The sequence below is a fragment of the Tasmannia lanceolata genome, unplaced genomic scaffold (assembly GCF_043159265.1).
Source record: "Tasmannia lanceolata isolate RefF3 unplaced genomic scaffold, GAP_Taslan_0.1 ptg000002l, whole genome shotgun sequence".
Taxonomy (NCBI): Eukaryota; Viridiplantae; Streptophyta; class Magnoliopsida; order Canellales; family Winteraceae; genus Tasmannia; species Tasmannia lanceolata.
In genome coordinates, this window is record NW_027518679.1 from 56,171,960 (window position 1) to 56,195,980 (window position 24,021).

The 24,021-nt window shown below is 38.9% G+C and overlaps 2 protein-coding genes across 3 annotated transcripts; both read left to right on the forward strand.

Annotated features, from left to right (window-relative positions):
- Positions 1-1,960: 1,960 nt before the first annotated feature.
- Positions 1,961-12,971, forward strand: LOC143880010 (P-loop containing nucleoside triphosphate hydrolases superfamily protein). 2 transcript variants are annotated; one of them, XM_077382767.1, is made up of 7 exons: positions 1,961-2,764; positions 4,034-4,342; positions 5,074-5,357; positions 8,224-9,255; positions 9,377-9,545; positions 9,663-9,722; positions 10,436-10,572. In XM_077382767.1, the coding sequence occupies exons 1-6, from the start codon at positions 2,095-2,097 to the stop codon at positions 9,707-9,709; spliced, it is 2,511 nt and encodes an 836-aa protein (XP_077238882.1). In that variant the 5' UTR covers positions 1,961-2,094; the 3' UTR covers positions 9,710-9,722; positions 10,436-10,572. The 2 variants fall into 2 exon arrangements, with proteins under 2 accessions (XP_077238882.1, XP_077238873.1); XM_077382758.1 differs by lacking the exon at positions 9,663-9,722 and adding an exon at positions 12,460-12,971 and having other exon boundaries at positions 1,962-2,764; positions 10,436-10,593.
- A 1,910-nt stretch (positions 12,972-14,881) lies between these two features.
- Positions 14,882-22,897, forward strand: LOC143880023 (2-oxoglutarate (2OG) and Fe(II)-dependent oxygenase superfamily protein). The gene is made up of 4 exons (XM_077382781.1): positions 14,882-15,636; positions 16,930-17,105; positions 22,173-22,243; positions 22,331-22,897. The coding sequence occupies exons 1-4, from the start codon at positions 14,911-14,913 to the stop codon at positions 22,411-22,413; spliced, it is 1,056 nt and encodes a 351-aa protein (XP_077238896.1). The 5' UTR covers positions 14,882-14,910; the 3' UTR covers positions 22,414-22,897.
- The last annotated feature ends 1,124 nt before the right edge of the window (positions 22,898-24,021 follow it).

The window sequence follows — 24,021 nt, forward strand, 5'->3', positions numbered from 1 at the left end:
TTGTTTTTTATTGACCTGGGCCAATTTATTTCCTAGGAACTGCATTCCTCTGAAGACAATATTATAACATGGAACTGATTATGTCATGTTTTTTATGTATTCACCCACCCTATACCAATTTAATGCAATGTTGGGTGCACAGTACACGAATTTGTGATAGATATTCGGCTTGCTAGCTGCGAAATCAAAAATTGACAAAGAACTCAAGAAGAGAAGAGGTTCCAATCTAGAGTAAAACCTCAATAATCAAAACAATCTAATTAGATTCATCTTGAAAACCCCAAAACATCTATGCGCTTATATCAGCAATACTTTCACGAAAATAGATCCCTAAACCAACAATAACTAATCCAAAATAGCAAGAAAAATTGAAATAAAATGTAACTACAGTAGGTTTGATTTCTATTGTTCTGCGAAATTGGGTCAGTTGCCCTCACTATGAGACAGTCACCCGCCCTCCTATGTTATCAAATAGCACAAAACTTCGGGTTTCTTAAACCTTTGATGGATTTCTCTTTGGTTCAATCTTGAACTTCTGTAGACATTGCAGAATCTCTGCTCTCCATCAGAGTGCTCTTTTTCCAACGTGGGTAAGTTTCTGGTTTAATGTATTCGTTCCCTAGGAGATGTATTATCTTCTCTTGCTATTAAGAAATCCTAGAGACCCAAGATTGTTTAGGGTGCCATTCGCGGAGTTGTTTGGAGTTGGTGACTAGGGTGTGAAGGAGGGTTGAAATCCGAATTTCAACTAGTGTGTATTGTAAGAAACTGTCAATTTTTTGTGTAGAGAACGGAGTCACGATCATCATCCAATCATATGTAGTAGTTTCTAAAAGAACGTGGCATGACAGATGTGAAACAATAACTTCACTTGATGACAGGGCATTTGTATCCTTATTGGGATGGTAGATAACCAACCTATCCCTCTTGAACAGGCTGGTGGAAGTTTTGGATTTGTAGGTTCATTATATTCTATATTATGAAACAATAAGCTTACAAGATGTTAGGGGCATCGTATTCTATATTATGAAACAATAAGCTTACTTGATATTAGGTTCAACATATTCTATAGTATGAAACAATAAGCTTACTTGATGTTAGGTTCATCATATTCTATATTAGGATGGTAGATAACCAACCTATCCCTCTTAAGCAGGGGTGGAAGTTTTTGGATTTGTTGGTTCGTCAGATTCCATATTACCTGGTATAGAGTCAGGTTTGGGTCAAACCAAATACGTTGTCAGCAAAAAACTCATGCCAACTGGACCCAACTTGCACCCCCAAATACTGGGAATATGACCAAAGCATCAACATAACTAGGATATGGCGATGAGAAAACACTTCTAGACAAGAATCATTTTAGTAATTTTTCAAATGGCAGACAAATTATCAAACTACATTTATTAAGGGTGATGATATTTTCACCCCCCAGTACTTGCACACACCCCTTATAACGTGATTTGACATAAAGTTGCCCACTTTTCATGTTAAATCAAGTTAGAAGAGGCGTCCACATGATGCCCCGGGGAAGGGGGGGTATCGTCTCCCTTTATTAATAGGGATTTGCTAGGGTCCATTCATGAGGTGGCTGGTCTGATTTGATTGGCCACACTGTGTCCAAAAAATAATCTCCATAAGATGATCCTATCCCTACAATCTCTAGAGGAACTGCATATTATGGACACCTCTATAGATCTGAGTAAAATGATTTTTGGCCATAACTCATTTACGCGTGGCCTATCAAATGGACGGTTTGGATCATCTTAATGTGTAAGCCGTACAGTACATTTCGGAAAAATACTAGACTAAAAGATTTTGATGTATAACAGAGAGATATGGGGGGTATACGTACAACCAATAAGAAGTGTGGTTGTGTCATTCCCATTATCAACCAAAAGATTGTGTTGGTCTGGGCACTACACATACACACTCGTCGCACCTTCCTTCTCCACACACCCGATTCGCGGTTCAGAAAAAAAGGGCAAAAAAAAAAAAAAAAAAAAAAAAAGAGAGAGAGAGAGAGGCCATTTTGGTTTCTCTCATTCTCGCTTCTGATGAGTCATTTACTCCTCCGATAACTGAAAAGTTTCGGAAATGGAAGCCTCCTGCTGCTGTGGTTTCTCTACAGCCAGATCGAGCTTCCTTTTCCAGAACACCTCCTCTTTCTCTTCCTTTCGTTCCATCCATTTACTCCCCAAGAAGAAAAACCACTCTGTTTATTATTCTTCTTCTTTTGCATCTCTTGAAGGATCCAAATCCGGATCCCACCCATTGATTCGTGGCACCAAAAAGACTAGGACTAGGAATAAAATCTTCAAGGCTTCTGAAATTGCTTTAGAGGAGGAGAAGGATAGTATTAGTATTCCTCCTCCTGATATTTTCATTCTCAGTTATCAAAACGGGGATCCTTTAGGTCGTAGGGATTTAGGTAAGTGTGTGGTGAGATGGATTTCGCAAGGGATGAGGGCGATGGCGTCGGATTTTGCGTCTGCTGAGATTCAGGGAGAGTTCTTGGAGGTGAAGCAGAGGATTGGGATTGGGGGTCTTACTTTTGTGATACAAGCTCAGCCTTATCTAAATGCAGTCCCCATGCCTAATGGTTTTGAAGCCATCTGCTTGAAGGCTCGTACCCATTACCCAACTCTCTTGGACCATTTCCAAAGGGAGTTGAAACATGTCCTTCAAGACTTGCAGAACAAGTCCGTCTTCCAAGATTGGCGGAACACCGAGTCCTGGAAGCTGCTCAAGGACTTAGCCACTTCAGGTTTGTGCTTAAGCTGTTTTTGAGTTGGTGTTATTTAATCATTTACCCGTGGATTTTTAATATCAAGGATTTGTTGGGTTTTGAACCCCTGTGCTTAAGCTGTTAGAGTTGGTGTTATTTAATCATTTACACGTGGTTTTTAATATCAAGGAGTTGTTGGGTTTTGTTGGGTTTTGAACCCCTGTGCTTAAGCTGTTAGAGTTGGTGTTATTTAATCATTTACACGTGGATTTTTAATATCAAGGAGTTGTTGGGTTTTGAACCCCTGCCATAAGGAAATAACTCTATAGCATGTGAAACAACCGAATTACTCCCAAAGCTTAAGCTGTTAGGGTTGATGTTATTTAATCATTTATACTTCAACAAACCCCCTCACGCCTGACCATTCTTTTTTGTGGTTGGCTGTACTGATGGATTTTTAATATCAAGGAGTTGTTGGGTTTTGAACTGAGGACCTGCTGTGAGGCAATAATTCTAATACCTTTTGAAGCAACCAATGACTCCAAAAGCTCAAGCTATTAGAACTTAGAACTGTTGGGTTTTGAACCCAGGACCTGTCGTGAGACAATAACTCCGATACAGTGTGAAACGACCAATTACTCCAAATGCTGAAGCTGTTAGAGTTGGCGGTATTCAATCATTTACACTTCAACACCCAACAATAGCAATGTTCTGTTCCTTCAACAATTCCTACTCCATTTAAAACTCGTGTACATTTCTTCTTCTTTCCCTTCCCACCCTTCCTCAATCCTTACACAATCAATTTCGCTTCTCCTATTACTCCCAGGAAAGATGGACATTAACACAACATGGATGTTGGCAACAGTCAACACGATTATTGATATTGAGAACAGTTTTAAGTTTAAAAACGAGGGCTTGTCATTCAGGGGTGTACAATATCACTTTCTTCTTCCATTAAGCCATTGACGATTGACACATCACTCTGTTGCTTCAATTTATCTTGTGAAGGCCATGTGAAAGTCTCCCCACCTTTATGCATAGATGTTCATAATTTCTTCTACCATTCCACTGCACTTGCAATGTGTTATGTCATTGTTACATCTTAGACTAGAGCTCTAAATATCTCTCAGTTGATACTCTTTTTCTTCCCTTCTCTTCATTCATCTATAGCTTTCGCTTTCTCGTAAAAAATGGGCAAATCTTTGGTTTCAAATGGATCAAAAGAATTTGATGTTGCTGTTTGTGCTAGTTCTTGTTTTCCAGTTTATTCTTTGAGAGTTTACCTATAAGAAGGTGATACATTTGCAGCACAGCATCGAACTATTGTGCGGAAAGCTCCCATGTCAAAGCCCGTGAATGGTGCCTTAGGGATGGACCATGAGAAGGCCAAAGTAATACAGGGTAAGATTGATGACTTTGTGAAGCACATGTCAGATCTTCTTCGTATTGAACGTGATGCAGAGTTAGAATTTACACAAGAGGAGTTGAATGCTGTCCCTAACCCTGATGAGAATTCTGACTCTTCAAAACCAATTGAATACTTGGTCAGCCATGGGCAAGCTCAACAAGAGCAGTGTGACACCATTTGCAATTTGAGTGCAGTCAGCTCTTCTACTGGTGAGTCCAACAATCTTATGCGTATGTTCATTGCATTGTTGTTTCATATGCTAGTAATGGATGCTTTAGTAGTATGCGACTTACATTGTGGTCATTTTCTTCTTATTAGATAGGTAAAATGAAATGTTATTCTTTTTCTTTCCTGCTAAACTTCCCTAAAATATTGGATGTGTAGCCAATGCCCCTAAGATCATCTTATCAGATTTTCCTTGTAGTTTTTCTCATTACTTATCCTATCAGACATTGTTCCATTTACGGTTTGGAATCTGTAAGTATTAAGAAACATAAGCCACCACTCTCAGTAGTAAGGCTCTCGTAATATCTCTCACACAAAGGAAAATTATCCAGGTTTCACTCTTCATCATGTTAGTGTTATGGTTGGGATTTTAGGCTATCCCTGGTTAGACTCCAGACTTATATCTCAAATTTTTTCCCTCATTAATGTTGCCAGACCTCAATGAATAATTGAAGTGCTTTCCTAAATGTCACTACTTTCAAATTTAACTATGCACCAAAATTCTTCACTCACTTATTTATTTTCTTTTTTTATCTGCTCAACTAGCAAGAACTTTGATTGTATACAACACCAAAAGTGATACCTCTCTAAAGTGGCTTCTGGATTGTGATACATAGAATATGTTTAAATAGATCTTTCTTCTCTTTTTTTTTGAAAAGGATCTTTCTTCTCTTTTTAATGTGTATAAATGGAGACACATTGCAATTCTCCGCAGGCTTAGGAGGGATGCATTTGGTTTTGTTCAGAATTGAAGGGAACCATCGACTTCCACCTACTACCCTCTCGCCGGGAGACATGGTTTGTGTGAGAACATGTGATAGCAGGGGAATAGTCGCAACATCTTGCATGCAGGGCTTTGTTAACAACCTAGGGGAGGATGGTTGTAGCATCTGTGTAGCTTTGGAGTCCCGTCATGGTGACCCCACCTTTTCCAAGCTATTTGGCAAGAGTGTACGCATTGATCGGATTCATGGATTGGCTGATGCACTCACATATGAGGTAAAACAAGAATTCATATTAATGTTTTTTCTGATGAATGTGTTTAATATGGGCAAGGTTACTTGTAAAATGAATGGAAGTTCTAGTTACACTTATAGAGTTTGGCTCAAGTATGTTAAGCCATCATATTAAATTGTTTTTTTGTTCCTTGAAAGGAAGTACCTGGTTTTCCATTTTCTCCATTTTGATGAAATTTTTTGAAGTTTTCATTGTCTGAATTTTTACAATCACATAGAGATGTCATTGTGATTGTTAGACGAAGCGGTGTAATTACATACCCGATTAGGGGTATTTCTGACACTGTACATATAACCCTAGTAACACACACACGTAATACACACGTAGCGCGTCCCCACACACACATACATATAGGGAAATGATTTCAGCGCTACCATGGTTTGATAAAGATGCACGACCCATGTTGTCGTTTAGTATTTAAAGGCCAGTAAGAGCTTTTTGAGAACCGAAATATTCTTCTGACAGCCCTTTAATTACTAAATGATAAGATGCTTCGTGCATCTTGTCAAAACATGGTAGCGCTGAAATCATTTCCTGTGTTTATACCATATATATATATATATATATATATATATATATATATATATATATATATATATATAGAGAGAGAGAGAGAGAGAGAGAGAGAGAGAGAGAGAGAGAGAGAGAGAGAAGTGTTCCTACACAATCGTGTAGATAAGTTATCGACTCCGTCGGCTTAAAATACAGTGGGGGGCCACATTGTTTGGGTGATGCAAACCATTCATTTGATGGGCCCTCACATAGATAGGGTACCGAAAAATCAGCTTCATAGGATCATCCCAACCCTTCGATTTGTGGAGGTTAAAATGGACGGGTATAATACCTTCGCAAATCTGTCCATTTTTTACCTCCACAGTTTGAAGGGTTAGGATGATCCTATGGAGCTGATTTTTCGGTCACACCCTATCTATGTGAGGACCTATCAAATGAATGGTTTGGATCACCCAAACAATGTGGACCTATTGTGTTCTAAGCCGATGGAGTAGATAACTTATCTACACGATCGTGTAGGAACACTTTTCTCATATTATATATATATATATATATATATATATATATATATATATATATATTACATGTTATGAGAGGGAGATCTATTCCACTCTCTTCTCTTCTCTCTATCTCTTCTCTCCTCCACTTTTCTTCTTTCTCTCTTCTCCAATGGAGCTTAGGATACGGCAACATGGTATTAGAGCTATAGGTTCTGACACGATATTGCTGCTTTTCCATTTCCAATTGTAGTTTCTCCGACATATCTTTTGACACGATATTCTTGCTGCTCCCCTCGCCACAAGAAACCCTTTAGTCTTCTTCCTCGACTTTATTGGTTGTCATCATTCATCACATCACAAAACTTTCCCAAGTAAGAAGACAATTTCTTCCTCATTATTATGGAGGGTCATAATTAGGTTCCTCCTGTACTTATTCTCACGCACACTCAACCAAATTGACACGCTTATGAGGACTAGCATAGGAGAGGAAGCCTTGTTCCTCACATTGAAAAACTTTTCAATGTCTCTCCTCTGTTCATGTTACTTCTTGTGCAACCCCAAGGGTGTCTCGCGCCAACCCCTTACCTCTGTCCTTGTCATTGCCACCTCAAACTGCTTTAGTGGCTAGCCGATTCATTGCTGAATTGTTCCGATCAGTCCTATACGAGATCTGATTAGTCCGGACGTTCCTATCAACACTAAAGCTCCACGTACTTCCTATTGATCATGTGTGATGAGATAGTTTTTCCTATTCCTAAATCATGACACAGGTTCCTCTGCCAGTAGCCCATATTGATAAGTGACCTCCAGGTTAGAGACTCTGATTATATTCATTCCATCCTTAATTGTGATCTTCAATCCTACAATATATTATAGCATGCTGTCAATTGATCATCAGTTTCATTCAAGCCAGTAGCCCATATTGATAACCATTATGGATGACTGTCTTGCTTATGTGATGGTTTTTAAATGTGCATTTGGGCTTATTCTAGCATTTCCTGAATGTTCTTGACCTGACATCACCACCTCATTACCATTTGTGTAGACTTTCTTCTAACAAAATGGACCTTGGGCAACCGAAGGACCAAACCTCATAATATTTTTTATAGGACAGGACACAAATAACCCCTTCAGTTTGCTTGTTCAGATACTGGAGTTAGGACCAATTCCATGGGAAATGGATAATCCAGTCTATTCTGGGAGGAGAGACAAGAGTTCATTGAGGGCTCTATTTGCGGGCCTGTTATTTGGATTCTGCACCACTTGGTTACAGCTAAAGCTCTGAGATAAGCCAACAGATTAGTGGGTAGCTAGAATGACGTTTCCGCATCAGCTTATAGTTTCTATACATGTTTGTTTTGATTTTTTTTGTTCTCATTATTCATCTTATACCCTCCAATCAGTCCTAAGCTTTACAATATACAAGCACAGATGTTCCAAATTGAAATAAAAATCATCACATATTTTATTTTCATCGAATGTATGACAGGTGTTTCTCCTTTGGTTATCTTTGTGATATAATGATGGGTGAATTCCCTCTGTGATTTAATGATTTATTACCAAGGATGCTTGTTTGTTTTGGTTGCTAGTCATTTCCGGTTCCAACTTGACATCGACGGGCGTTGCTTCAACAGTTAACAGATTGTTACTGGAGGTGTTCAAGAATCACTTTTGTTATATGTGTGGGTGCCACATGAATTTAAAAATGTGAAACAACCAATTACTCCAAAATCTTAAGCTGTTGAAGATGGCGTTATTTAATCTTTTATACTAAACAAAAAATGTTTGGGTTTTGTCCAATTTATAATTTTTTACGTTCTCATCTTCCTCCACAGCGCAACTGTGAGGCATTAATGCTGCTCCAGAAAAATGGTCTTCAGAAGAAAAATCCTTCAATTGCTGTTGTTGCGACTCTATTTGGCGATGAAGAAGACATTAAGTGGCTCGAGAAAAATCAACTTGTTGGGTGGGGCCAAGCAGAGTTGGATGGTTTACCAGAAAGAGGAGTGTATGATGAGTCCCAACTAAGAGCAATTGCCTTAGGATTGAACAAAAAGCGATCTCTTCTGGTAATTCAAGGGCCACCAGGTACTGGAAAGACAGGTTTGCTAAAGGAGATAATAGCCCTTGCCGTTCAACAAGGTGAACGAGTGCTTGTGACGGCACCTACAAATGCTGCCGTGGACAACATGGTAGAAAAGCTTTCAAAGATGAGGCTAGACATCGTGCGTGTTGGAAATCCAGCCCGAATATCTACATCCGTGGCTTCAAAGTCTTTAGCAGAAATTGTAAATGCTAGGCTTGAAAGCTTTAAAAAAGAGTTTGAGAGGAAAAAGGCAGATTTAAGAAAGGATTTGAGGCACTGTTTAAAGGATGATTCTCTAGCCGCAGGTATACGCCAACTTTTAAAACAACTTGGGAAGACATTGAAGAAGAAAGAGAAGGATACTGTGAAGGAAGTATTGTCAGGTGCTCAGGTTGTACTTTCCACTAATACTGGAGCAGCAGACCCCGGCATCCGAAGGCTGGGAATTTTCGATCTGGTTGTGATAGATGAAGCTGGGCAGGCAATTGAACCATCTTGTTGGATACCAATTTTGCAGGGAAAGCGGTGCGTAGTTGCTGGTGACCAATGCCAGCTGGCACCAGTTATTCTATCGAGGAAAGCCATGGAAGGTGGACTTGGAATATCTCTTTTGGAAAGAACATCAGAATTGCATGAAGGTGTGCTTGCCACCAAATTGAAAGTTCAATACCGAATGCACGATGCGATAGCCAGCTGGGCTTCGAAAGAAATGTATGATGGATTCTTGCAGTCTTCTCCAACTGTTTCTTCACATCTTCTTGTAGATTCTCCATTTGTCAAGGTGATAACTCATTCAAGATTCAACATTTCACTTATGCTGTGATGTACCTTCACTTGATGCCTTTATGTAGGCAAACATCATATTACAGTATCATTTTAAAATGGCCATGTTTTAACTACAGGCTACATGGATAACTCAGTGTCCATTGCTCTTGCTGGATACACGAATGCCTTACGGCAGTTTGTCTTTTGGCTGTGAGGAGCATTTGGACCCAGCTGGCACGGGCTCCTTCTATAATGAAGGGGAGGCAGATATTGTTTTGGAACATGTCTATGCTCTTATATATGCTGGTATGCGTTTTTAGCTGCTTAGGTATATTTCTTGCAAAGTCATTCGAAACATGAGAAATCTATGGGATAATTGGTTATTGTTGTTCATTTTGTAAATGATTGACCTTGAATCGGCAGATGATTGCCAACAGCTGTCATTCAAAACATCAAACTTACCACGATAGAAAAAACTATCAGGTATTTTTCATGATAAATTCAATTTATTGGGAAAATATCTTCGTATTTTTTTAGATAATTATCATGATAAGTTGATTGATCGACAATAATTCTCCAATAGCTTGTCACCTACGACCAACCAAAGAAATAGTAGCGGAGACTTTCTCAGATATGGTTTGGAATTTTGTATTTGTACATTCATAGTTTTTAGCTTCCCCCCATGACCAACCAAAGAAATAGTAGTGGAAACTTTCTCAAACATGGTTTGGAATTTTGTATTTGCACATTCATAGTTTTCTTTTGATATTGTACGTAGTTTCTTGTGAAGTACTTAATGTTCGTACTCCATATATCTGCTTATAGATTTTGCCATTTTTACAAAACTCTCCTACCTGTAAGGGAAATAATTTTGTACAGCTTATATGCGTATATACATACGTATATATATAATTATACAGTTATATTGTCTGCGCTTCTTGTTTTTGGTAATGGCAATTTTTCTTTATTAACACTTTTCCAATTCGTTGTTAAAGGCTGTTTCAATTTCCGAAACGCTACAAAATCCTACTGTATGGGTTAAAAAGTGAGAAGTCCCATTATTAGAACAGAGGAGGAGTGCATATATCATTTCCTTAATATATCATGAACTTTTATTTCATTTGATGTTGTACTTTTGTTGGTCATTTTGCACCTTTTTAGTCTTATTTCCTTTTAAATTCAAATTCAATATGCAGGAGTCTCCCCGTCTGCCATTGCTGTGCAATCTCCTTATGTTGCTCAAGTGCAGCTTTTGAGGGATAGGCTTGATGAGTTGCCAGAGGCTTTAGGCGTTGAGGTTGCAACTATTGACAGCTTTCAAGGTCGTGAGGCCGATGCCGTAATTATATCAATGGTATGCTTACTCAAGTCAAAGTTTTTGATTGCATGTTATTCAAGCTGGTCATGAGCAATGATTGATATTGGAGGGCTGCTTGCCCAAATTGGTCCTATATTGATAAATCTCATACCCAGGATTCGTCAACAATGGCAACTCTAGGAGATTTTATTGTTTTGTTTTTCCTAAGGTTTCTATCAAGGAAATTTAGGGAATGACAAGATATAAACAGAAAAAAAATGGGGAAATAAAAATAAATAAAAACGGTATCAAAATCTCACAGAAGTGATCCTAAGCTTTCTATCAAGGAATTTTTAGGGAATGAAAAGTTATAAATATAAGAAAAAATGGGAGAATAAAAAAAATAAGTAAAAACTGCATGAAAATCTCACAGCAGTGATCCTAAGCTTTCTATCAATTAATCATCTGAATTGCTTTTGACGAACTGTGATCCATTTTTAGGTGATCCATCTTGTGCCATGTTTTCCCGAGCTTGCATTTTGTAGTTGACTGTATACAGGTGAGAAGGGGGGAAGGGTGGCTTGGAGATTAGTTTCATTAACCTTAAGCCAGATGAATTTGAATAATTTCTTTCACTTCTAAGTTTGCTAGATAGTCCATATTTCTCGATTCGATTCCGATGAGAGATGGTCTGCCAGTGTCAATGTGGCTAAATTATCTTTCCCCTCAATTATGGCTTGTGTAGAAGCAAACTCTTAATATTCACATTTATGTGCGAGGTTACAGACCCTCCTGGGTGGAGGCTGCAACACACCTAACACATTCTAAATATTAAAGGAAACAAGATTTAGACTTAGCTAGCGTATGCATTTCTTATAGAGAAGAGGAGTCACCCTCTAGTGATTTGCTTATTCACAGCAAAGTAGTCCATAGAATTTGGTGGCCCATAGAACTGGGTCCAACTCTTTAACCTGTCGGGCGAGATTCAATGAGTAATTTTTCCTGTATTTAAACTGGTGTTTTTTGCGTAGGTGAATGTAAGTTGCTACTTACTGGGTTGTAAGTTGTAACACATTGGGACATCTTGTCCCCTGTTTTTTCTTAATTAATGAAATATTCATTACCTTTCAAGGAAAAAAAAAAGAATTTGGTGGCCCATAGAACCTTTCTGGATAAAGGACAAATATCTTAGAAACTCAGTCTACATGCTTGATCTGGCCCTCTGTTTTAATGAAGAATTCAAATGAAGTGGAAATAAGATCTCTTCTTTATAGACTTGATATCTCTAAGGAGCCATAAGGAGTGTTATGGAAGTTGATTCTATGAATGTGATAGGATGTCCCATGAGATCCTCCCCACACCTTGGATGATAGCAAACTATTTTCTGGAGATAAATTAGTAGAGAAATATCACTGAATTTCAGCATATTCCAAGGTGCACCAATGAAATGGTGGATGGTTTAGGACGATAGGGAGTGGACTAGAATGAGCTTGTAACTGGAGTGCCAAACCTTAATAATATATGTGGTCCAATAATGTAAATGTTTCATTGGGAGGCAAATCTCTTTTCTGCTATTATTTTCTGCTTCAATAAAGATTTCATCTCCTTGCCTTGCAAAGCGATAATACAGAAAGTCCGAATAATGCTGGATAGAATACCAATGACTTTTCATTCGCTAACTACGAACAACTGCCTCTCCGTTTTCATCTTCTCAATGGATGTAAATAGCACAAGTCAAGGGGCCACCACTCGACCCCAAAATTGGTGGGAGCGGTTCAATCTAACATAAATTTTTAGCAATCCAAAATTTGATGTCTAGATGAATAATCAAAGAATCTCATAGATGTACTCTGCGAAGAGTACTTCACATAGAAAAGCTAGTAGCTTTTACCATTAAAAATGTGATATATTTTGTTTCTGTAGGTACGATCAAACACACTTGGAGCCGTTGGATTCTTGGGTGACAGTAGGCGAATTAATGTAGCCATAACCAGAGCACGCAAACATGTAGCTGTTGTCTGTGACAGCTCAACCATATGCCACAATACCTTCTTGGCCAGGCTTTTGCGTCACATTCGAAGATTTGGAAGAGTAAAGCATGTTGAACCTGGTACTTTTGGCAGTTCTGGTCTTAGCATGAACCCAATGTTGCCCTCCATTGGTTGATTTTTTTGGGCGCAATCCTTATTCCATTTTCTGTCGTATGTTTCTTTGGGAGGGAGGATCACTGTAAACTATGCTATATTCAGTACACATGGTACTGTCGACTGGGAGCCTCTCAGCTTGAATTCATATAATTATTTGGGGGGATAAGTTGAAGTTTGCTTATTCTCTTCTAAATGTGCTACTTGCACCATTCATGTACAGGGTTTCAATTTGTAAAGAAATAATGAAAACAAAATATGTTAAAAGTTTGCACTTCTCTATTTGGATTATTGTTGTTGTTTTTCAGGGGAAAAGATGTACATCCACAAACAGGAAATCTTGCATGCTTTTCTTTTTGTTATATGATTGAACTGTTAAGGTATGTTATGTTTGCAACATCTATCATCAGACATCCTTTGTGTGTGCAGAACCTCAAGAGGGGATTATGCTACCTTTTTTTCTTGGTGAAAAGATGCACATCCACAAACAAGAAATCTTGCAAGCCTCTCTCTTCGTTATATGATTTTGTCAAGGCATGTTATGTTCATCAGACATCGTTTGTGGGTGCTGAACCTCAAGATAGGGTGGGCAACATTTGAGCATGCAAGCATAGGGTGGTGCCTGCCATTTTACACCATATTTTGATAGGGTGGGTCCCACGAAATCCACTAACACATGATTCAGGTCAGGTGACGTGTGGTCCATCATTTTTACTCATATTTTGATGGGGTGGGTCCTACAATCTGCACCCAAGCCCATGCATAGGGTGGGGCAAACCATTTTACACCTCAAGTTGTTTTGATCAGGTGGGGTCCATATTCTACGCCCATCCATAGCATGGGCCAAGAATGCTAATATAGTAATATATGCTGGGTGTGAGTATAATGAGGCCCACTTCATAGGATGATCCAAACCATTCATCTGTTGGGGAACAACGTGCATAGGCCGTACCTGTATACTATCTCCATAGGATGATCGTAACCCTCCGATTTATGGAGCTTTTTATATTGTGCGGTCCCAGATTGGACGGTGAGGACCGTTCTATGGAAATGATTTCCGGGGTACAACCTATTTGTGTTGTGGCCCAACAGATGAGAAGTTTCGATCATCCTATGAAGTGGGCCCTACAGTACTTTTTTGAAAAATACTGTATTTCACGTCTGCACACTACAACAAATAAATTTAGATAGTCCTTTGTGGCTTCGGCAGCGACTAGATCAACCTCTCTATCTTTAGATACCCAAAAATGAGATTTACGTGCACTACCTACTAGTAAGAAGCCTAAAAACAAGAAATCATATGTATATACATTGGTTATGCTGTGCACAAGTGTGAAGTCTATTTTTTTTCAAAAAGTGCTGTAAGGTCACTTCATATGATGATCCAAAATGTTCATTTGTTATCCTTTCCATCTACAGAGGTTTCATATAATGTGCACAGGGTGCAACTCTGGTTGGGTCGGGTTAGGCCAACCCGACCTGAGTTCCAACCCAATGAGGTTCAAACCGATCTCACCCGAGGAACCCTTTTTTCAGACCTGACCCGACCCTAGGTGCACCCCTTTATTGTGCAGTCCCTCTTGTAGTTGGGTTTTGCAACTGCCCACCCGCACCTTAAAAGGTACAAAGGGCCTCTATGAATTGATGATTTGAACTACTCACTCATTTTTGCTCAAATCGATGGTCCACAAATTCAACCCTCTTTCTTTATTAGACTATTACACATTACACATGACTCTGAGGTTCTGTTCACTTGTTTTCGTGAGAAAAGAAATGAAAAGGTTTCCCGGGAATCTGACGTGGCACTAGGAAAAGAAATCCAGAGAAACTGTGCAGGAAAATGTTCCCCGCGCCTCTTTACGTGCGCAGGAACTATGCAGGAAAAGGTTTCCCGAGAAACTGCTTGCCCACCTTTTTTCACTAATTTTCTCGGGAAAGCAAATCTGACCAAAATAGTGGGATTTGGTTTCCCACACTTGTGAGAAAAGAGGCATTTCCACATCATTTTTGGTAATTTCTATGTCATTATTTGACATTTTCCACCTAGGCTTGTTACTTTCTCAGGAAAGCAAGTGAACACCAGAATTCTGTCTTATCAAGGTCTTGTCAAGGAGAAGGTGGCTGTTTTCCAAGGATTTGCTTTCCCGGGAACGCAAGTGAACAGAGCCGAGGGAAACTAATTCCCTTAGGTTTCGGTTGCTGTTGCTTGTAGAAGAGTTACCTAGACGGCATGAGAAGAAGAGAAGGGAAAAGTGAGAGCAGAGATAAGGAGGTGGAAGAAGAGGAGAGTAGTATTTCTAGTCTCTGGTCAGAAGTGAGGGAATTAAGCCTTGGCACGACCTCACGCATAGAGCGATTGGACTCCCCTCCATCACCCCTTCAATTCCTAAGAGACTTCGTATCCCCCAACAAACCCTGCATAGTCTCCAATGCAATCCACCACTGGCCAGCCATATCCTCCTGGACCCAAGACTCATACCTCTCCCAAAAACTCCAACACACCCCCATCTCCCTTCATCTCACCCCGGACGGCCGAGCCGATTCTCTCGTCCCTCTCCGACCCTATGAAGACTCTGATCTCTGCTTTGCCTCCTCTCATGTGGAACTCATGCCTTTCCCTCAAGCACTCCAACATATCATACACTCTTCTGATTCTGATTCTCCTTTTGTGGCTTATGCTCAGGAGCAGAACGATTGTTTTCGGTCAGAGTACTCGGTTCTTGCCTCGGATGTAGAGACCCACATTCCTTGGGCTTCTGAGGCTCTGGGATGCCTTCCGGAAGCCGTGAATCTATGGATTGGAAACCATGCCTCGGAGACGTCTTTCCACAAGGATCACTATGAGAACATCTACGCTGTTGTCTCTGGGGAGAAGCATTTCCTCCTCCTCCCTCCCACTGACGTCCACAGGATGTACATTCGCGACTATCCAGCCGCTCGCTACTCCTTCTCTCAGGTAGCTCACCAACCAATTGCTCCAAAAGTTTAAGCTGTTATTAGAGTTGGTGTTGTTTAATCATTTATACCTCAACACTCGTGTGACCCCTCTTTTGGGTTGGCTGGCCTTATACACGGATTTTTTCCTATATTAACGAGTTGTTGGGTTTTGAACAAGGACCTGCCCGGAGGCCAATACCTCTGATACCGTGTGATACAACCAATTACTTCAAAAGCTTAAGCTGTTAGAGTTGGTGATCATTTATACTTCAACACTCCTCCTCACATGTGGCCTGGTCGCGGGTAACTACGGAGAACTTATAAGCCTGATGGGTGAAACTTCACACTTAACAGTAGCCAAACTATACCAAAATCTGATAACCAATCCGATTTAATAAACAACAGTGGAAAAACTTCTTCGGGTTAGCATTTGAAATAATCCACAATGAGCAAAAGATTCTACATTAAGCATTCATTGTCTACAGCAACTCTCATTGAAGAAAACATGATATCTAAACAAACTGGCTGTAATAAATAAAGTCTGGATGCAATCTGATCGTACAAAAGAAAATAGTTCTAGGGCCCAAAAATCACCATCAATATAGGGTAAGGAATCTAAAAGGGTAGGGTGGTGTATAGATAGCAGTCCTAAGGGTAAAAAGGAACACAAAATAAGACCAAAATAACTATTCAAAAACAAAAAAAATAGGACCAAAATAATAAAGGAAATGCCTCACCCGAAAAGAGCAAGCCCATCAACCTCAAATTCGTGCGCAATAAGGCTCAAGAGAGTGGGAGAGAAGCCCGTGAGCACGATTTGTCCAGCTGTAGCAACCTCCAAAACTATATGTGAAATGGGGAAAATGAGAGGGAGATGTGACTATGGGTGGTGTGTGAGTGAGTGGGGTCCTAGATGATGGGGACATCCCCCACATCTAGGCTTATAAAATGCAAAAGAAATGAAATGTCTTCAACACAAACAAAAGTAACAACTAAAATGAGAAGATCCAAGGTCGGATCACATCATGGCCCCTCATTTTGGATTTTTACTATCAATGCTTTTTGAATTTTTAACATCAATGAGTTGTTGGGTTTTAAAAGTTTTGAACCCAGTACCTTCAGTGAGGCAATAGCGCTGATACCATGTGAAACTACCAATTATTCTAAAAGGTTAAGTTGTTAGAGTTGGTGTTATTTAATCATTTATACTTAACAGCCTTTGCTTTGCTCACTACTGTACTCGTTCATCACTGAAGTTATATATGTCTACTGCTACACATTTTCTTAGATTTTCAATAATGTTATCCCACAGGCAACAGGACAGTTCACGCTACAACTGGAAAAGCCCTTCAGATTCGTTCCTTGGTGCAGCATCAACCCTTACCCATCGTCCTCCACTAAGCAGGCTCACATGGAATTATTCCCTAGATATTTCAATGGCCCAGAGCCATTTCAATGTACTGTTAAAGCTGGAGAAATTCTTTACTTGTAAGAAAACCAACCCCAACCCATTTCTTAGCTTACTTCTTCTGGTCACGGCATTTTCTCATTCATTCATTCCTTCACTTTTATGCATATTTTTGTTTCTTGTTCTGTTTTCATCTATTCCTGATCTTTTATATTCCTTTAATAAAAATACTGGTTATAAATAACAGTTTTGAAGATTTTATTGCTTTTTGAGGGATATGGTTCTAAGAAATTGGTGTGATATTGTGATGGATAGGGTACCCAAGTTGGAAATAGTCCCTAATTGGATGCCTTCATTACCTACCAATGTCAAGCTTAACTTCAATGTTTGCTCTCTTGGCAAATTCGGATCGGCTGATAATGGTGGTGTTTACCAGAATCGGGGGTGGTGGGGGCATGATTTTCTCTTGTATCCGATCAAATTGGTCATATTGATTATTGATTCATTGGACACCTACATCAAGTTTCTCGATTTTGGTTTCCAGGTTTTCCTTAGATGGAAGGAAGATTAGAGGTGGAGGGTGATTCTTCTAGCACGATTTCACGAGCGCAAGGGTTAGTATTGGCCCATGTAGGTTGGGCAGATTCATTGATTTATGTAGTGGGCGAGAGGTTGTTGCCTATCACATTATGGGGTGTGCTAACTGCTAACAACCTCGCTACTAGATTGGTGAAGTCAGGTTTTTCTAGCGGCTTATGTCTTCTGGGCCTCAATTGCCCACTGATTTACCTTTGTAAATTTCGGTACCTTTAGGCCATGTTTGGCAACCATGAAATCTTTTGCCTTGGAGTGTTAGTTTATCAAGTGATGAGAGATAGGTAGTGAGGTCGGGAGAAGGAGAGACTTAGAGGGCATGAGTGAGGAGAGAATGATACATGGCTTAAAAATAGGGAAAATATAAACTCGTATTTTCAGTAGAGTTTTTCCCTTTGTTTTCAGCATTTTCTCTCCTCCTCGTCCAGATCTATCCTTCTCATTTACTCCCTCACCATTTGGTAAACTAAGGTTCCACGGAAAAAAAATTCATGGTTGCCAAACATGGCCTTAGTGAAGTTTCTTGTTGCCTTGTTAAAAAAACAAGTACTTCAATTCTCTTTCAAGTGGGCAGACCCATATACATGTTTGCTCCATCTCGGATTCATGAATGTACACTTTCAACACGATGAATTGATGTATCCTGGGAGAGACACTGTGAAACCCTTCTACACCAAGATTTTGATCTAGAGGTAGTGAATCTACCGTAAGGACAGCCACAACGTGTCCAACACTTGCCTCAATCCAATAAGTTCAACTCTTCATTTTATTCTGCATTGACATCTTTTGGGAATTTGATGTCGTGATCAGAACATACTACAATAATACAATTACTTCCATGTTCTTGTCGCTCTATAGTCTATACACACCACTTTTATGCAGTAGAACCAACATTCTGATTGTAGATTTTTATTGTTAATCTCGTCGAATATCCAAGATCACTTTAGGTTTGGAAAGTTTGATGGGAACAACATTACGGGATGGCAACAAACCTACTTTTTAGTCTTGTTTCTTTGAATCTAGATTATGTGTGTTAATGTTTTAATGACTACTTTGCATTCATAAAACTCGAACAAGAGCCTGGTAGCTCTGAAATGCTAAAGAAAAGTAAGAGGGGTGGCTTTTCTTTTCCTTTATTTATTTTTTTGGGTTTTTTGGTAGGTAAAGAGGGGTGGCTTTTTATGTAGTGGAAATGTCCTTAGTTCCATGAAAAATAATCTCTATGATGTTTAGTGTAACATTAAGAAGCCAAGAACTATGGGAAACCCTAGAAAAGAAGTACTTAATTGAAGATGTTGGATCAAAGCAACATCTAATAGGGAAATACCTTGCCTACAAAATGGTAGATGACCTATCATATCTCAAGTGAATGAACTGTAGATTATAGTGCATGAAATTGTAGCCGGAAGAATCATTTTAAATGAGGCCTTTAGAGTGTCACCGATAATTGAAAATTGCTGCCTTCTTTGAGGAATTATAAACAGTTTCTCAAACATCAGTGTAGTCTGATGTCACGTAAGGATCTCATAATCCACCTTATGCTAGAATGAAACAAAATTAGAGACAAAAAGCCTTACGGATCTGAGTTGGGTTTACTATATTTGAAATGAAGCCCAAATACAAGCCTTAACCCTATTTCCAGAACAAAGGAAAAATGTTTTTAGAAGAATGCTACGAGCTTCAAGAAGAAAAGAGGGGATTTTTGTGGGTGCGCGGCAAATCAGTTCATCATGCTAGGCAGAAGGTGAAGGACTCGGAGTCCTCAAAGGCAAATCCTAGAAAGCCCCAAGGGAACTTGGCTGAAGGTGAAATTGTTGTTGCGATGGTATCTGAAATCAACCTCATTTGCAACATCAAGGACCTGGTGTAGATGTTGGGGACACCAAATATATTTGTTGTGTCGAGGCATGTTTATCTCCTACTAGGAAAGAGATTCGGCTTGTAAGTTATCTTTCACGTGTGAGAAATTCGAAAGAATCTTGTCTCAGGCTCTCTGCTCATCAAGCATGGTATCAAGTTAGTGTTTGAGTTTAATAACAAGGTCTTTATGATTAAAATGGGGATCTTTTGTCTTCTCAAGTTAAATTACATAATTTTGAATTAATTAATTGTTATCCTTTGCTTTTTTTTCTCCCAGACTGATTCAAACCTAGGGTTCACAGTTGATTTATGGGTATTTACACCATTTTTTCTAGAAAGGTATGGGAATTCGCACCATACATTCTTATAAATTATCATTTTCTTCTAGCTGTTGTTACAAAACTCTTTCTTTCTTGTTCTTACCCCTTGCTGCTATCGAATGTAGTCCTCTCCCATCTTCCAAACTTTCCACTTTGTTTCTGCCTTGTGGCTTGAACAACCCCATTGCTTATCATTGCTGCAACTGTTTCTCTAGCATCGCTCGGAGTCTCCTTCACCGCAAATGTGGTGAAATCCGTCTGACAAAATCCGATAAAAAATACTCTCATAGGCAAATTAAAAAACAACCATAACAATTGCATGAAGGCAATACACAGAGAACACACGATTTGCATGGTTTGACACAATGGTCTGCATCTACGGGCAAGCTCATGTTCTTCCACTATTAGAGAAAAGATAATTAGATTACAACGGAATTAGTATAATCCCATAAACCCATAATCTTCTTTGCTCTTCAATCGATACACCTCTCTAACCCTTTTTCTCTATACAAAGAAAGCAAGCCCCAAGAGAAAAAGCTCTCACACTTTCTCTCTTCTTCACTACAAGAAATAAAAACTCCATAAGATAGTGTTGTTCTCTTGTCCCGTTTCAAAAATCAATGAGAAAACTGTTTTTTTAAATGTTCCATTTTCTTTCCTTTTCTCCAAGCATGCAAATTATGCAATACAAAACTGTCTCCCAACTTCTTTGGGAAACAAGGCACACATACTTACAACCAAGTTTTTAAATGTCGGTTTCGGTGTTGGCTTCGGCCACCACCGAAACCGATATTTCGGTTTCGGTGGAAATTTCGGCCGAAATCGTGTAAATGTTAGACAAAAATTTTGGGATTTTTAAGATTTCCACCGAATTGTATAAAATTTCAGTGAAAATCTTTAACATTTTGGTATAAATTTTGTAGAAATTTCGGGGAAATCAGGTAAAAATCCGATTCAATGTACTTTTGGTTTTGGGTTAAACCGAAGCCGAAATATTTCGTCCAAAATTTAAAACTAATCTTGTTTCTTACAACGATGACCAAGGCTGAAGCCCGGGACAGCCTACGTAAGTGTTCCTTTACTTACCTACTACACTACAACTTGAATTACTACCCATCGGATTTCTGGCGCCTATTTGTCTTGACCGGTCATTTTCATCTTTCTTAATCCCCCATACTCTACATATTCCCCTACTAGCCCTCTAGTTTTCTTGGCCATATATAGGTGTTTTATGAGAGACCAGTTTGTTTAACAGACTTGGTTATTATTGTTTGTTGATTTGTTTTCCTTTTTTTGTTTATATTGTTTGAAACCTACTTGGTTGATTGATTGATTTCGTTGATAAAGAAATTTCAAAAGCTATTTATCTTTATTAAAACCTTGACTGATTACTGATTGTTATGCACTATTCATTAGCTTTTGGGAATGCATGATACTATTTTTTTGGTGGGCTATGCATCATACTTTTGAATTGAATTAGAACCCATTTCTATGATGCTAAGTTCCTAGAAATCAATCCTTGAGCCCTAGGTTTGCACCACTTTTTTCTAGAACCTTGCATCTTGTGTCTGGCTTTTTCCATTTGTGTGTTTGGGGTTAATCTTTGCAACATTGCTGGATGTTGTAGGTATAATGATGTCGTTGACCTATTTTATTATCCACAGGATACTTTTTTTGACCAGTTTATATGCTAGGATCTTACGCAGGGAGCCGCATACTATTGTGTTCAGCTCTTATGGCTAACCGAGGATTAGTATTAACGACTTGAATCAAATGCATGAGTCTAATTGGAGTTTGACATCGAGTTTAAAAAGGTAAAAGAAAAAAGAAAGAAAAAAATCAATCACAAAAAATACAAGAGTTTGACCACGAGAGTTGAAACTACAAAAAGTATCATTCCTTGCCCAATTAAATATGCTTATAAGTGGGACCAGCCCCATGCTTGTTTGTGGTTATATGTAATCTCATACTACACGCCATGAAGAGGGTTTTATTTTCTGTTATAAAAACCTTGGATTTTAGGAGCTCCTTTCTCAAAGAGCCCTAGCCTTTTGTCATTTAGAATCATGTCATGGATTAATTAATTTATATGTACATGCTAATTCACTTTGAGGTAAACATGTATACCGGTGAATTTTCTCAGAATTCATTTTTCATATGATGTGAGTTCAATGCTATGAGCTATCATATTCTGGAAGGATTTTCCAGTGTAAAAGACAGGAAATATTGAACTATTCTTGGTGAAATGGAAGTAGTTTGAAAGAATTTGAGTGATAAGTTGCAAGCTGAATTGGCTACGTGTAATTCGTGGATCATGAGTATTTCTATTTTTATTTTTTTTCCCCAATAAATGACAAGTCTAAGCTAATGTAGGCCAAGTATGTGGTTTCATCATGTGAGGCAGAGTCCAGACAGCAAAGGGCGGACCATAGCTATCAATTATTGTGAGTGTATAATATATATATATATGAATTTGTTTTTTTTCTTCATCCTATGATTCAAGATTCGCTGAAATGGTTTTCCTCTGGCAGGGTACGATATGCAGTTTGATATCAAGTATGCATATTTTAACTTGTTGCAGAAAATTGATTTCCCTTGTGCGGGTGTATCTTGAGGAAAGGTTTGTGTGAAAATCAAAAAGATTTCCTAGAAGGGGGTTGTGCTATATCCAATTGCAATAGTTTCTATTTTTTTCTTCTTCTCATGTTGCTAAATCCAAAGAGTAAGGAAAGTGAAATATGAACATGTTTGTTTGTTTGAGATTCTTCTCTTGAGACTAGTGAATTTGAGATGGTCATGCCCAACATTCTCAATGGGGGTTGGAGATGAAGAGGAACAGGGGGCTTACAAGGAGCTGAGTTGTGTGATGGATGATTCCTAAGTGGCTGTAAAAGGAATTTTGGGATTGTTTGAAAGGGTTTCTAACTGTTAACAGTTCCTGATTTCATCCCTCTTTTTATCTAGAATAGACTTGTGATTCCTGAGAACTGGTATGTACACCAGTCTTATTGTGATTAATTTGTTCATTCAATTGGATTGAAATTTGGATTTATTGTCATTTTAGTAAGTTGGTATCATGTAATTGTTATGATGGGTCATCTACATGTGTAAGTAATGGGTTGAAATTCAAGGAGCAAGATTAACCATCTTTATGGATACTTTTAACTTTGGGTTGTAGGGCTGTAGCACAACTCCATGAGATGTTAGCGCATCACAGACACAGTGAGGTGGGCATACAAGCTTGCTCCATATCAGAAGAATTTCTTTGTTTGATTTGATTGCCTCTCTTACAAGTTACAACTAGTTCGTCGTGATCATTCATCTGTTTCACTTTCCCTTCCGTCTACCGAATAGAGCCTAAGATGACGTAAAGACACCATGCTTGTATGGGATTTGCTTAGTAATTCTGTGGAAAGCCATTTCCCGGCCCACCGTTGCACGATAGAACAGCCACCTCAGATGAATTTAATGAATAAGACAAAGTCTGCTAAAAAGTGAGCTCGTGTGGCTGTTCTCTCCTGCAAAAGAGATCCGCCAGCAACTCCCTGCATGTATTAGTTTGCTTATTAAAACAATTGGGACACATGGACTCTTCTCATTGGCCTCCCAAGTTTGTGTTTAATATGACACGTGGCAATTGTTGGCTCTTGTAAGACATAGTAAGCAAAGACTAATAATCCTTTCAGCTATTGATATAGACAATGCCATGTTTTGATAATTGCACAAACTCATCTTGTTTTTTATTATTTAAACGGCTGTCAAAGGTAAATAGTTCCCAAAAAGCTCTCTAAAACCAATTTAAAAAGAAAAGACAGGGTGAGTTCGTGCAATTATTAAAGCATACAATTTCGGTTGTCATCCTATTTGCTAGGGACCATCGCCAAAAGGCGTCTCGCAGGCGGGCTGCAGATTAGAAAGCAGCCACATAGGCTCACTTTTCAATAGATTTTGTCTTAATAATTTTATGGGATAATTACATTTACACCCACTCTAGTTTATGACACATCCACTTCCACCCCTATAGTTTAAAACGTGACAAATACACCCCTGTAGTTTCAATTTGTTTAAGGTTTGCCCCCTCAACTGAAGGTTTGTCCATAGATTGAAGGGTTAGGATGATCCGATGGAGCTGATTTTTTGGGCACACCCTATCTATGTCAGGACCCATCAAATGAACGCTTTGGATCATCCAAATAATGTGGGCCCATACCCGAATCCAAAC